At 32.1% G+C, this 16,018-nt stretch overlaps 3 protein-coding genes across 3 annotated transcripts in view; 1 reads left to right on the top strand and 2 right to left on the bottom strand.

The window, feature by feature from the left end:
• Positions 1-2,941: 2,941 nt before the first annotated feature.
• Positions 2,942-3,595, top strand: LOC112512164 (transcription repressor OFP12-like). Its single transcript, XM_025118026.1, has one exon. It carries the CDS (start codon positions 2,942-2,944, stop codon positions 3,593-3,595), a length of 654 nt encoding a protein of 217 aa, XP_024973794.1.
• A 5,526-nt stretch (positions 3,596-9,121) lies between these two features.
• LOC112513592 (40S ribosomal protein S18) lies at positions 9,122-11,930 on the bottom strand. The gene is made up of 4 exons (XM_025119898.1): positions 11,856-11,930; positions 11,556-11,716; positions 10,254-10,442; positions 9,122-9,412 (listed from the first exon to the last, which is right to left on the bottom strand). The coding sequence occupies exons 1-4, from the start codon at positions 11,856-11,858 to the stop codon at positions 9,307-9,309; spliced, it is 459 nt and encodes a 152-aa protein (XP_024975666.1). The 5' UTR covers positions 11,859-11,930; the 3' UTR covers positions 9,122-9,306.
• A 3,010-nt stretch (positions 11,931-14,940) lies between these two features.
• LOC112512162 (increased DNA methylation 1-like) overlaps positions 14,941-16,018 on the bottom strand; it is a 4,653-nt gene continuing 3,575 nt past the window's right edge. The window contains exons 5-7 of the mRNA XM_025118025.1: positions 15,558-15,644; positions 15,356-15,455; positions 14,941-15,174 (exon numbers count right to left, since the gene is read on the bottom strand). Coding sequence (XP_024973793.1) covers positions 14,941-15,174; positions 15,356-15,455; positions 15,558-15,644 — 421 coding nt within the window. The remainder of the gene's footprint in view (positions 15,175-15,355; positions 15,456-15,557; positions 15,645-16,018) is intronic.

Genomic DNA, 16,018 nt, shown 5'->3' with positions numbered 1-16,018 from the left:
CTAAAAAATATCATTCACATTAATGTTCTTAGAGACAGGATCCATGTGGGTTCGATTAAGGTTGCTGATAATCAACTTTTTTATCTAAATATTGATTAAAAATGCTACTTTGTATGTAAAAAGGTCTTCAAAACAACACTGGAAAGATAATGTTTAGATACATCCTATATTCTTAGGTACAATGCCCCAAGCCTAAAGCAACAATGTGGAACGAATTATTACAAACTCTCCCACTTAAATTCTTGATGTCATCGTCAGACTTCACATGATCCTCCTTGTAATTGACAATGTGAGGTTTGGTCCACCATCCAGATGGTTCARCRATCGGCTCTGATACCATTTGWAACGTYCTAAACTCAAAGCAACTGAYCYAATAACCTCAAAATTACATTTGAATYATGATGAAAGTYTAGAGCTTTAAGCTTWTAATGGAGCTAACAAATCTAGTTTTCTATCCATGTGAACGAATTGTTACAGTTATCCTTGTGTACATCTATTGGCACCATAYTTTAGTTTTGTGTTGTTCTTTTACGACCTAATAACTGTTTAAACACCTTAATTTTTTTACCATTTAAATATGTTTGTTTACAGCTTATACAATTTCACAACGAAATGCCTTAAGAATATGGTTCRCGAAGCATCTGGCTTACCGATAATCTCCCATTMTARTGCTTCTRGGTGCCTGCCAGTTCWGAATGACTTTACTTARCTTGCCTTCCACTCCTGGCTTTGTTGTTTAGTGGTAACGRRTGTGCGCCCCTTTAGAGAGCAGACCTCCTTAGTGTTGCTTGTGTAGCCTTTTTGATTCTTGTGTTAGGAAGCAAAGCAAGCRAGTCCAGTCTTGCGGGCTTGTCGAAACTGTYAGTGATTCAAACAAAGACTTGGATGCGAGTCCTATTCTACTGCAAGTTCTTGCTCAGTATAAATCGCTTCACTTTGAGTGGGCCCTAGCTAACTCCATGCCAACAGCCACGGTAAGACAGAATGTCGTAAGGCAACTAGCTTACCACCGCTACTTCCTGCTAGCTACTAATAACAATCATTGCTAACAATTGTTGCAGCTAAAACAACCCTTATCTCATGTACTCAAGGAGTAGGGCGTTCATATTCCAGGGGTTCTATATAGTGGGTCCAGGCTTGAAGTTATACCAAAAATGAAATGGGACAGTCATTCAAAAATGAGAAAATAAGGGTGTCAAGACATCTATATGACCAAGATGGCCATCTCACGAATTGGATTCGAACCAATATAAAGCTACTTTCCTTTAGTAGATCTGTCATCCCCCTTATTACAGTCATTCTAGAGTCAATAGCATTTCTTCAGCTTTAAACCAACATTTATATCTTTTGATATAATATATAATAAATTTTCAAAATTAAAAATATTTTTATTGGTTTTTATTTGTTATCGTTCAAAAAATTATTTTATTTGTATTAAAAATATTTAACAAATAGTGAAATAAATTCATACAAAGTCCTTAAAATATCTACTACTTTTTTTCGTATAAACCCTGAAGTTTGGTTCCTTATTCAATACAAAGCAAGTAACTTGTCGACCGCCTCTATTTTGGAAAATGTATAGTTGTTGCAGTAAATTTTTCTTAAAACTCTAAAATTTGTAAAACAACATAGCTGTTAAAGATGCTCTAAAAATAATTTTAAGTACCACTTGAATAAAGCAGAGAGACTTAATTATATTCAGCAACTAGTACGCTTTATGACAACCTCATCATGTACTCGATGATATTTCTCCACGTTTTGGAGGTTTAATGTTCAACAACTGGTATGCTTTATGACAACTTAATCGGGTGTGTAATAATCTTCTCCTTTGGGATTTTTTTTTCCTCACTTTTCCATTATGTTTCTTTAAATCATCATCTAATTTATCACTTAGTGACTGTTTACCAAATGTTTACTCAGGTAAGTAAGTGAAGATCAAGTTACATTACCTAATCGGATGAATATGTAAGGACCAAAAAGTCTTATCTGGTAAGAGCGAGACAAGGACCAAGAGTCTTACCCAGTAAGTGATGACAATGACTCTTACCACGGTAAACGTTTACCGGGTAAACTATTGCATATGATACCGTTTTTGTGAATTAAAGTACATAATAGTGTTAAAATTTTATCGATAAACGCTTACCGAGTAAGTGTTTGGAAAACAACCCCTTAGTTTTATCATATATGACTATTTTATCAGATAATAATTAATTTATTAACAAATAACTATTTTATCAATAAACATTTCCATTAAACATGTCTTAAAAAGGGGGGAAAAGAAGTACTAAATTGATGTATAAATGTTTTCTATTATTTGTGTCTCAAAATAAGTATTCATATTTTTATTTTAGTTTATTTTAAAATAAATGTTCATTTTTAAAGATGAAAAATATTTCTCTTTTTATCAATAAGAATAAAGCATCGTTTTTACCAAATGCTTACTGAAGAAACATTTACCAACAAGATTTATCACTCTTATTTACCTTTTTTCATAACACTCTCGACCGTTAAAATGAATTGTGGTAAGACTCTTTAACCCGACATGCATTTACCGGATAAAAGTCTACTCTCTYATTCATCGGATAAGATTTTTGATCTTTGTCATGTTTTTTATGGTAAGATTTTCACTTCCTAAAATTATTCTTTAATTAATTAAAAACCGTAATAACTACAATTTCATAACATTATACATCATTAATTCATTTTTATTATCAACTTTAATTTTGAGACAAATTAAGTATTTAATTTTAATGAGAATATTTAATTAATTATTAGAAAATTATTTGTTAAGCAAAGGTATCAAATAAATTTAATGCTATAAGATCTCTATCTCTCTCATTCGTGTAAACATATAAAACCACATCGGAGTTGATACCATCACGCTCTACATACACGGCGGCCGGCGGTTAATCGGAGCAGCCATCACTCAAAATCGGAGAAAATGCCGACCACCTTTGAGCGGAATCTTACTCTCTGTTTCAACAAAATTAAACGCCTCCAATCTTCCCCCAGTCCTCCGCCACCTCGCCATCACCACCGCCGCCACCACTCCGAAAGCATCCTCCACAATCCCAAATCAAATCTAATAAAAAACTTCAACACCCTTTATGACATTCCCCCAGCCTACGATTCCGACGACGCATCAAAGACCACCGCCACCATCGCCAACGCCAGCGCCGCCGCTGATTTCTCCTCCGTCATCGCATCCAATCGTTTCTTCTTCTCCTCCCCCGGCCGATCAAATTCCATCATCGAATCATCTTCCCCCTCCACCTCCTCCCTAGCCTCCACCTCCTCCACTTTAGAAATCCCCCCGGAAGACGTCACCGACGGTTTCGTCGGCGGAGGCGTTGCCATTCCGACGATCTCACCGGACCCGTACTTTGATTTCCGTAAATCGATGCAGGAGATGGTGGAAGCACGTGACCTCATCGATGTACGTGCCAACTGGGATTACTTGCACGAGCTACTCACGTGCTACCTTGACTTGAACCCGAAAAGTGCTCACAAGTTCATCGTCGGAGCTTTTGCGGATCTTCTCGTTACTCTCATGGCCTCCTCCGCCGCGGAAGGCGGAGGTTGCCGGAATCTATAATATCCCCGGCGGTGGTTTTATGATTTTTTTTTCTTTGCGAGGTGGTGGGTGTGTGATTACTGATTAATGTAGTAATTTTTGTAGTTTTTTAAATATCATTAATTTTGAATTAATATTAAACCAATTATTATCATGATTTATATATTAATTTATTTGAAAATTGACTGAAATTGTCATTCCTCACTGCATCTCTACAAGTAGTACCTCTCTAACTTGCGGAGGTGTGTGGAAATTGTAATTTTTTTTGTGTTTTAGTTACCTCCGCAAGTTAGAAAGATTCCACTTRCAGAGATACTGACATTTAGGTAAATATTAGTAGAGGAATAACTAGAAGACTAATTAATGTGAGAGAAATAATCATTTGAGTCAATTTCTATTGTTTATTATATTCTCAGTCTCAAAATAAGGGTCAAAATTTCTATCTTAATATGTGTATGTAGGGTTGGGTTCACGTGAGACCAACATGTTTTCATAAGACCCGTATATATGTGTGTGTAAGGTTGGGTTCACGTGAGTCCAACATGTTTTCATGAGACCCATATATATGTGTGTGTAGGGTTGGGTTCACGTGAGACCAACATGTTTTCGTGGACTCGTAAGACCGTTTTTTTACACTTGAAACTTCACAATAGAACGATGTGAAGGTAAAAAAAAGTTGAACCTTCACCGCAAAAACACTATGAARGTTACTTTCACAACTTTTTGTTATGAAGTTTCAAATGTAAAAAATTAGACTTATAAAAACAGACTAGTATCACGTGATCCTAAATCTATATTATAAATGTTTTTTTTTGGGATCGAAGGAGGGATATTTATTTGTTCATATGAGTTGGGAAATATTTCTAAAATTAAAAAAAGAAATAACATGTGAGGGTTGGCGTGGGGTGGGGTGTTTCAATAATTATAAAAAATAAAAATCATAAAAGTTATTAATAATACACCTTATCCAACTTCAATTATTTTGTAACCATTCCTGATTAAATAAATCATAAATCATTATTTTATTTTTATTTTAAAACAATAAGTCAATATTTAGTAAATCTTTACTGGTAAAAATGTCTGTTTTCGATTATCTTCTTTGTGAAGAGTCAGAGTCAAATAAAAAATTCTAAATTTGATAAATTTCAAAATAATTCAGATCAAAAACTTTCTTGATGTATAATTTTCATAACATTCAAAACAGGAAACCAATATAAACTTTATAAATCATGATAAAATAGTATTTTAATAATATTTAATGAAATATTTGTTAATACTAAGCAAAACATGTTTCCTGTAACGATCTTAAAAATAAAAAATTGAAATCTTGTGATAATACCTTTGAAAAAGTGTTTTGGTTTGGGCATGAAAAAGATGGTGACAAAGTTTTGTGTCTTTTTTGGGACAATAATTTAGATTGTAGAGGTGTATGTCCCCACTTTTACTATAAGGTTACAAAAGTACAATTCTATAATAATAACAATGTCCCCTTTACTTATATTTTGAGTTCCCAATTTTGTCCTTTTTATCACTTAACTTCTTGTATTAACATCCACAATAATCATGTGTTTTTTTTTTAAATTTAATTTAATGTTATACTTTTTTTACGATGCCTTTTTTGTTTCAGTCAAAATTGATTTATTTGTTAGTTGGTCGTGTTGGGTTGTACCGGGGGCGATGTGAAAGTGACTTGACGGAGAAGGGATTGACACTTATAAGGTGGTCTGGATTTTTAAATACCTGTATAATTTTTTAGTTTCTTGACGACCTGCTATAAAATAAATGGATTCTAGATTTTTCATTTCAATTTTTATTTTACGGGTCTAACATTTTCTTTAAAAAAATCGGTTTTTGTTCGAGGTCAAAAATAGCGATTTTTATTTTCTTGGTCTAACATTATTTGATTTTTTATTTTATGGGTCTAAGATTTTCTTAAATTCATAATTTTTAAAATATGACTTAAATGTAAATTTGTTTCATGTGGTTTACATAAATTAACGAGTAAGATATAACACATTTGGTATCACTTAATAACACCGTCAACTAGAGTGACACTGGTGAGGGGTAGTTTAGTCCATTAACCTTTCTTTTTCATCCATTTTTATTTTTATAACATATTTGGTCCCTCGACTCCCTCCATCACCTTTCATTTTAGTAATATATTTTGTCCCTCCTTCTACTTTCAGTTTGATAACGTATTTGGCCCCTCATCTTAATTGAAAGTTAAAAAATTAGTTTGATGTTAAACTCCATTTTTTTTTTCCTTTTCTCAGATGGTATATATTTTTCAGAACATGGAGTGTGAATCAAACACATGTATTATAATAAAGTTGTTTATATATATCTCCCTCTCTTATTTTATTGAATGTTTGTAAAAATTTTACTTGATCATAGGGATGGACCCAATTTTTTTTTTCAAACGATGATATCATTTGACTATAAGAAACAAATAGAGAAAAAACGGTGACACCATTTGACTAAGAAAATGACACTAACAGGATTCGGACTCGGGTCTAAGGTGGAAGAAAAACTTTGCAAATCAACTTGACCAAAGAAAATGCGTTACACATTTTAGTTTCAAAATATATACGGTGACACACAACAAATTAATATGGTGACACTTTTCACAACCTTGAATTTTTAAACATTGTATGCTCTGAACTGGGTTTGTCCCTACTTGATCAAATAGTCATAATTTGTTAAATATTTAACGTTATGAAAACAATTATTACATGAGTATTAATTGAATAAAATTATGGTCCAGGTAATAGTGTGATTAAAACARTGACTTATAAGTTTGTTTAGTTATTTTGCTAATTTCCAACCGAAAGTACTAAATATAACATTAGTCTTAAATTATAACATTTTTATGTGTTTGACATTTATTTATTAATTTTTCATTTTTAACTGCAATCATCTTTAACATATATTAATCAGTTTAAAGTAAATTAATTAATTTATATTTTTATATATATTTAACTATAATAATTATTTACGTAAATTACTTAAAGTGAGTGACCAAACATGTTACTAAATTAAAAGTAGGAGGGACCATATATGTTAATAAAATGAAAGTAGATGGATGGATCAAATGTGTACTAAAAATGAAACTGAATAGAGAGAAAGAGTTAATGGATTAAACTGCCCCTCACTAACACCACTCTAAACTGACGGTGTTATTAAGAAGGATCATATATGTTATAAAAATAAAACCTTAAGGATGCTCTTCGTTAAAAAAGAAAACTTCAGGGACCTAACTCATTAAATTATATAAACCATAGGGACCGAAGTTGCCTCAAAATACAAAGGGATTTTTTTATGGTCTCGAGTTGGCATATATAAAACAAATAATTGGTTGGAATCTTGGCAATATTTGGATTTGGAAACGGGAAATGGGAAATTACACGAACAAATGTGGAGAATCTTTGATTTTGTTTTTTAACTCTAATTATTTAATTTCAACTCGTTTCATTTTTTATGTTTGCAACTTGTCCAGAATCCATGGTTTTGGATCTTATTATATAACTCCAATCGAGATCATCTGTATTATCGTAAAATATACAACTGTTTCAATAAGAGTATGAAAACAAATACTGATAATTGTAATGATAATAGAAAATTTAATATTCGTTGAGTCTAACTTTAAAGTCTCGATTCAGATCTTGTATTTATAATATCGATTATTAGAGGTTGTTTGTTTACCTCTTAATAGTATTCTTAAGAGACAGTTTCTGAATCGTTAAGAGGTGAATCTTCTTTGACAAAAAAAAAATTGTTTCTTAATGATTTTAAAATCCGTTGAATGATTTTGCATCTTGGGCATCCCTTAACCATTCGGCGTCATAATTTCATCGTAAACAATTACCAAATAATTCTAATTCATTTTACACTATATTATGAGAGTCTTTTGATAATTTTGACCGCTTAATTATTTTGCACCAAACAATTCAGCAACTACCAAATAACCCGTTAGGACTTATATTTATTGAATAATTAAAATTGACATTATCAGATATATCGTAGGATAAAAGTGGCATTATAGTGTTAATATTGCCGACAAGAGTCGGTCAATATACTTTGATTTGATGTTTATTGCTTTATATAAATGTATTTACGGATGATATTGTCATCATACTAGTGTTTACTTGTATTTTGTTATTTTGATTATTTTATACTATAATTAATTTATAATCATTTTAATTTAATTTAATTTTTTTTAACGACACTACCTCTTCCATCTTAAAATAAATATTCATAATAAAAAAATAACACTAATTTTAAAAATATGTAATTATTATACTTTTTAATTGATAAAAAAAAACAATTTTACCTTTAATTATGAAGATATTTTTTTTTCATCTTATAATTAAGGATATAATAAGAAAATAGACATTTAGGGGCTGTTTGGTTCGTATAAGGGAATTAAATGAAAATGACATGCAATATAAATGTGAATGAACTTTCATTCCCCCGGTTCATTCGGTAATGAGAATTTAGGTGACGTTTGGTACACAAAATAGAATGTGTCAGAATTGAAATATGTCAAATGAATTGGAATATGAAGGAATTGGAATGAAGTTTCATTAATGCGTTTGGTTGGCAGGAATTGCAATAGAAATTATCAAAAGAATTTGAATATGTCTGTTTGGTTCAAGGAATATTATAGTGGTGGTGGGACAGAGTGATAGTGGTGTCAATGGTGGTGATGATGGTGGTAATGGTGTCAATGACTGTGGTGGCGGTGGCAATGGCTACAATGATGATGACAACGGTAATGGGAGTTGTAGGTGAAGGCGATAATGGTAATGAATGTGATGGCGGCAGTGAGAAGTGATGATGGGTGGCCGCGACAGTGTAGATGGGGGGTGGTGGTGGTGACGACGATGGTGACATCAATCATGGTGGGATTGAATAGGATGGTGTAATAAAAAGATTATAACAGTTTTTTTCGTAAAGGATGGTAGGAAGGAATTGAAAGTCTTTACTAAAACTCAAGGAATTTACATTCGACCATTTGTGGAATTCGAATTCTTTATGGAAACTCAAAAAATGAACCAAACGTAGGAATAAAATTTGGTCAAAGAAATTSACCATTCCAATTCCTTTAAATTCCGCCGAATTCTAACGAWCCAAACACCATCTTAGGCTTCTTGGAAATGAACCTATTATATTGTACAAAACCAAAGAGTTTATTATATTTTCATTATCATTAATTACTGTTAAATACCTCTAACCAAATACTCTTTACTTTTGAGACAAACTAAAATAACAATGTATACACTTATTTTAGGACGGATTGAGTGATATATTGTTTTTCAAAAATAAAATTACAAGTATACAAAGTGGGTTTCTCATAATCCTTACACAAAAAGTAGATTAAAAAATAAACCACCGTTCATATTAATTTAAAACACTAAATAAGACTTTAGTGAAATTATCACAAGTATGAAGCCATTCTTTTCTAACAAGTGTAGAGGTAATAAATTTCATATTAAATCTTATTGAAGAGTATATACCAAAATGATACTGAAAAGAGGCCAAAAACAATTAAAACAGAGATGCTGAACTCATTATCATGATCCAAAAAATATGCAATATCAACTCTCACAAAATGTAAATAAAACTCAGTTTAGAATCCCCTACAACACATCAAGATCCAAAAAAGTACAACCAAACCATAACTTACCCCAAATTCTAAATCTCAAGGATTTAAGACCAAAACACAAAAACATTTATCGCTTCTTGGACACACCAACGGTCTTTCCCCTGCGACCGGTGGTCTTGGTGTGTTGTCCACGTACTCGCAGACCCCAGTAATGACGAAGACCACGATGGTTCCTTCAAACAAATTCAAAGTTCACAAACAACAATAAGGTAAACATTACACAACAAAATGCAACAACATTTAGTGTAGCAAATGATTTTTTTTCTCGAGGTTTCAAAATGTTGCAAGTTTGTGCTCATCATGAGATTGAGAGGTGGGTTGGGTGGTTCTAGTGACAAGATGAGAACAAAACATTCAACTACTTTTATTTACCTAATTTTATCAATGTAAGTTAAGTTTTTCATCCCTGTCGTTTCAAAATCCCGCTTTGCATCCATATGGCTTGCAATTCATTTTTATTTTCTGTCCCTAAGGCCAAAACATTATTTTTAAGTACGAAGGAATAAAATATATACGAATTACAAGCCATAGAAACAGAGAAAAAAACAATAAAAAAGGTAGCAAATTATAAACCATAGGGATGAAAATTGTAATTTCAAACCCATATGGACAAAAATAGAAATTTTCAACAAACCACAGGGACTAAAAACGTAATTTACTCTGAGAATTCAACAAATTTATGTATGTAAAAGTGATTACATGTATAATTTTTTTTTAAAATGACTTAAAAGTAAAGAAAAATATGTAGATAAGGTAAATGAATGTAGTTGAAAAAAATCAACTCATCCAAAGATTCAGGAATTGTTCTCAAGATTCTAACTATAACTCTTATTCTCACATGATCCCATGAGAGGTAACCTACTGCTTTTGTAGCATTTGATGAATTGGGTTTTACGAAATGTTTATGAAAAGCTTAAAACAAAGTGAATGATAGACTTGTTATTCATATAATCTGATATTACAAGATTAACAAGCTACCAATCAAAATTTAAAACTAAGATTATCGAAAGTTACCTGATCTTCTTCAATCGTTCGAGATCATCTCTGAGCTTCATGTCAAGGGCATTAGATGTGACTTGAGAGTACTTCCCATCCTTGTAGTCCTTCTTTCTGTTAAGAAACCAATCTGGGATTTTGAATTGTCGGGGATTTGCAACAATCGTCATCAGATTATCAATCTCTGCATTCGATAATTCTCCGGCTCTGCAATTGTAAGTTGACAAACATTCAGCTTAGATACAAGAAAAGTAGGTGACAAAACTTAAAATCAAGAATGCAAGAATATCTTTGTGTTTTGGTAGGCATTAGTAAAGTTTTTGTGTCAACAAGTGAAATATCTTTATGTTTTCCTATAAAAATCAAGAATGCAAGAATGTACTGACAGATCTTAAATTCACATTGAAAACCATATTATGATCATTTCTTTTTTCCTGTTCTTCCCTACACATATTTTGAATAAAGATCGTCTTCTCAGCAAACCAACTTATGATCATTTCTTTATGTTCAAGTGATGAATATAAATCAATGATTCATGTATAAACAGACAATTTACTTATGTTTAATGAAGATCTAATAAAACCTAAATGCGATACCTATAACACCAATGTATTATGAAAACTAAATGAATATTTTAACATTTGTCAAAATTAACAGAAATGCATCGTATGCTGTAACATCCCAAACCAACCGTATCAGATATTGTCCGTAGGACTCACGGTTTTAAAAACATCTAATAGAGGTATCAATTCCCCTATAAGGCAACCTTTGCTCCCCTCCACAACATGTGGGATCTTGGGAGCCCAGCATCCTGGCTGACATGGCTCTTATACCATATGTAACATCCAAGACCAAGTGTACCAGATATTGTCGCATTATCCACACACTTGGTTCAAGCCCAAGCCCCTTATAAATCTAGTCAAAAATAGATTTGATTGCCATAACGTTTGGATTAAGATTAAACCCAGAAACCTCTTATCTTAACAACAAACTTACACTTATTCTGATTGATTTATATTACCTGAATAGATTATACATCCACTTGTGGTTAAAACATTACGTTTAAAGTTTCAATATGATTGTACCACTTTACTCTTGTTATGCCAGTTTAATATGATTGCACCAGTTTACTCGTTCCWAGCTAACATCCAGCCTACCGAACTAACCACACTACAACTGAGGGTTTAAAAATCAGTATCATAATGCAATCAAAAAAAGCACAAATTCATCCAAAAAAACTAAACAGAAGTTGCAGCAAACAAAAACTACCAAAATTAGGTAACAAAAAGTCAAAAACTACAGAGGCAATTAAAAAACTACCTCTTGTTCATATCAACATCAGCCTTTTTGCAGACAATGTTAGCGAAACGACGACCGATACCCTTGATCGAAGTCATAGCAAACATGATCTTTTGCTTTCCATCAACATTCGTGTTCTGTACACGAAGAATATGCTGGAAATCTTCATTTGCTACCAACGACTGCAAATTAGATCACATCAACACACACTCAAATCGTTTATAAAAACGAAATATTCAGCTATAAAACATTGAAAATGAGATTTTAATTGAACAATAACCATGGCGGCAGATTGATATTTGAAAATGATTTAAGGATTACCATATCTACGAGTGAGTGAGTTCCTTCTCCTAGCGGCTGATGCTCCCAAATGCCCTCCGATCGATGCAGCCCGTAAACCCTAGTTTAGAATGGGTTGAGATGGTTTATATAGCATTTTCAAATGGGCTATTGGGTTGTATTATTTTAAGGCCCACAAATGTAATGGGCCGGCCCATTACACATGGATTTATGATAAAATATGGATATCCTTAATTCCTTATTCTTGTAACTATATTTTAAAGTTTAAAAAAATGGTATTATTTTCTTAATATTTCAAATGTCTTAAAAAGTTATAATATTTGTTTCGTAATTTTAATTTAATTTAAGGACAAGTATTTTCATTTTGGTCCACAAAGTTTATTTTATTTTTTTATTATWTAATACATAAACAAAAATACTTGGGATCCCGTGAGGCCAGACTATTTTCGTAGGATTAYTTTTTTACAYTTGAAATTTCACAGAGAAACATTGTGAATGTTCAGATTTTTAACTTCACAATGTTTTCATGTGAAGTTTCAATGTAAAAAAGTGATCTCATAGGTCTCACGAAACCAGTTTGGTCTCACGTGATCTCAATCCTAAAAAAATAATATCATACAAGAAAAAGCATGTGATAAATTAAACATTTTCGTGAACWTCATACATGATTACATTCTTTTATGTGTGTTTAATAGTTATTACAAGACAGTATTAAATTGAATTATCAAATAATTGTGAATGAGTTATAACAATCAAATTGATACAAGGATCAAAAGAAAATTGTTAATTGTACTTRTAAATAATTTTTTAAAATACATGAATCACATTTTATTTTAGATTGAATTACACTTTTGATCCATGTAGTATGTTCGAAGACTAATTTAACGATTGCTAACTAACGGTATTAACTCACAGGACCTTGAGTGTTATGAAATCGATAAATTATGGACGACCAATTTGAGCAAACCACATGGACCACTCAGGGTAATTCACTTTTCTATTTTATATTTCAATTGACTAAAAATCTTGTGTAAATGAATAGTGTTATATCAAATTTAGTGTATTACTGTTTATTACATCAAATTTGGTGAAAATGAAGTGATTTGACGTCAAATTTAGTATGCAGAAGGTTTTAGTAATCTTTGAACGTAATTATTAGGAATAAATCAATTAATAGGTAGGCAATAAAAATGTTATCTTTGCAAAGACGTGTGTTGTAAAGATTCAAAATACACATCAAGATTATGAAAAGACTTCCGTAACTCAGATAAAACCATATAAAAAAGTTGGATCAGTATTAATATTGAAACCAATATCAAAACGAGAAAAACCCAATTTATCAAAATTTCACCTACGTATTCTTACATACCCTATTCTAACTAGTACCAATGTGCAATCGTTTCTCCAATTTCGGTAATTGAAAAAAAGTGCATCAAAAATTTAGTATAGGACCGTAAATTAAATAAAATTCTCTTAAAAAAACTAAATCTTTCCCTRTCCCCTCGTATTTTTTCCAGCTTCATACGGAGTCGGCATGTACGAGTCAGTAACACAATATTCATCTATATCCATCTGCAAAGCGGTGCACTTTTAAGGTAGATCAAAGGTCTACAAAATCGTGGGTTGATCATGTGGAAAAGGTGACACCGTTTGACCCGTGAGAAAATTAATTTTGTGGATTTGGGGAATAAGATACAATTTTTCCAAATAAAATTGACCGTTTGAGCAAGACGCAATATTATGTCTTAGACGTAACCCAATGTATTTAGCCAAATTCCCCTTTTTTTCAAGGGATTTTATGTTTCTAGTTTTTTGGTTGATTTTGAGGGACTTTTTCAGTTTTCTGGTTGATATCTCTTGTATTTTCTAATGCCCACCACTTAAAGTTTAGCACATACACCTTTCATACCTCGAATTTATAAAAATCATCTGAATAAGTGTCCAAAACCTTTCTATTCACCCACAAAAATAACTCATATATCATTTCAAATATGCAAAGATAACCAAAAATAGAAGATTATGCATAAAAAACAAAAATTATTTGAAAAGATCAAAACATATATCTAAACAACAACATTCAAGCATAGGGAACTTTACATCCAAACTATAATCTTCCATTGCGAATGCAAAAATGTTCTCTAAACTTTTTAGAATGACTGATCTATAAACAGCAAAATTTATAAAATACAGTTTTTTATAACTGTCTGCAACGTCTTAAARGTAATGGTATGTTTTGAAAGTAGCTTGCACAACTTTCTTCAAAGTTTATGTACGCCTACCTGTGAGAATAGTAGTTGAACCTTGAGTTAACTCGATATTTTAAACTTATAAACAAAAGGTCGATATCAAGAAAATTAATGAACAAGACGACTGTAACCGTTTATAGACAAATGCATGTATGCAGGATTACTCGAATCGTTAAACAAGAAACCCAGATCAAGAAAAATTATGAACAAGACGACGGTAATCATAAATCCAACCATTAACATGCGTAGATTCATAATCAAATGAGAATGATAAATAAAATGACAACCGTGAGAATTATTGGTTATGMGTTGTTTCACATTGTGAAACAATACATGTGAAAATACAATGTTGTTTCACATTTAATACTAAAAATAGAGTATAACAATAATCACATTGTGAAACAACAAWATATTTTTGTATGCATTGTTACGGTATGTGAAACAACACATAACAACTAGTTATTACGGGTATCAATCTTTTTGTGGTTCTTATTTGATTAGTTCCCAYGTGTATATAAAAACAAATAACCTTGTACTTTCCAACAGTTATCGGTCATATTTTCTCGAATTAACTCAATGGGRATTATAGTTAATTAGTATGGTAACAAAACGTAAATAGAACCAACAAACCATTACGACATTAATTCCATATCAATCGCACCAAAGAGCYCATCTAAGCAACCATTTCAGTGAAATTTGAAAACCCTCAACTCTGGAAAAAGGGAGCAAAAATAGAAAAAGTTTGCAGCCAAAAAAACACGAAACAAGGAAATATACAAACAGAAGTAAGTAGAAAAGAAACCTCAAGGTCTTCAAAAGATATGAACACGAGAAGAATTTAGAGTTTAGGGTTTTAGGGTTTAGTTATAAAGTAAAGTACTTGCAAGCTTGTGAAGGTACCTATCRGTGGATCGGTTTTCAGGAACATGTTTTTGAAGCATTTCCGTGCCACGAAATACCACAAGGTTCATAGATTTCATCGTCTGCTTCATTGATTCATTGAGTGGCGTGAAACCGAACACGTTGATCCACGTTTTTGAGACAGCGGGGACCGCGGGAATAACCAACTCCCCAATGCCAAGAGAGCCCAAAACCTAAAATTTAACCCAACGTTAAAAAAAAGTTTACAAATTTTAGTATTTAATGTTTAGAGTTTAAGGTTTAGCTGATTATGAATATATGAACAATTATTAGCCCAAACACCCTGGAAACAAGGATTCTACTTGTTAAGAAGATATAAACATAGATTTTTCGCATTAAGATATGGAAGCATACCGATTCGATTGAATCTAAAAGGCGACTACACATCCCTTGACGCCTATATATTTCACGGGTCCCAACAACAGGCATTTCCGCTACCTTATTTCCATGAATCCTGCGATAATCAAAAACATAAACAGAGCCCATTCATGAGGATAGAGTTCAAAGAAACAMCCGAATTCTACAGATTTATAGGAATGGAGTTCGAAAAAATAACCGTATGGAAGCTACGGAGATCATTTCATCGTCCCGTTCCAAGATAGCCGTGAAGAAGCCAGCATAATTTAGCCGCCTAAAATTCGACCTGAAAACCAAATCAAACCAAACTAACTCGATTGATATTCAAACAATAATGGCCAACTTCACTACCAAAAAAAAGGCTAGGTGTTGGGGGTCATCTTCGTAGGTCTTCTCGGAGCTACTAAGATTTTTTCCGTTTGTTACGTGGGATGGATCAAGGTGTGCACAAAGTGRTAAATTAAGACACTCATGGTTACCAAAAAAAAAATCATGCCCAAAAACGCTTATAGCCTTTTAGGGTAAGTCAGAAAAAGAAACCGAAAGGAATTATAAAATGATGCAACTCGAAAGCGGTTGACAAAAATAGGTGAACCCTCCAAGGGATACGAATAGAATCACAATAGTAAAATRAACCTTCTAACATATTTTGTTTTCTAA

This window comes from Cynara cardunculus (genome assembly GCF_001531365.2).
Source record: "Cynara cardunculus var. scolymus isolate 2C chromosome LG 5, CcrdV1, whole genome shotgun sequence".
NCBI classification, from domain to species: Eukaryota; Viridiplantae; Streptophyta; class Magnoliopsida; order Asterales; family Asteraceae; genus Cynara; species Cynara cardunculus.
Note: the sequence above shows the minus strand (reverse complement) of the source record. Positions and strands in the feature narration are given on the sequence as shown.

Coding starts and splice junctions, on each gene's coding strand:
- LOC112512164 (XM_025118026.1), top strand. CDS start 2,942: ATGCCGACCACCTTTGAGCGGAATCTTACTCTCTGTTTCAACAAAATT.
- LOC112513592 (XM_025119898.1), bottom strand. Junction 10,443..11,555: donor GATGTTGATATGAACAAGAG/GTAGTTTTTTAA, acceptor TTACAATTGCAG/AGCCGGAGAATTATCGAATG. Junction 9,413..10,253: donor GAACGATTGAAGAAGATCAG/GTAACTTTCGAT, acceptor ATTTGTTTGAAG/GAACCATCGTGGTCTTCGTC.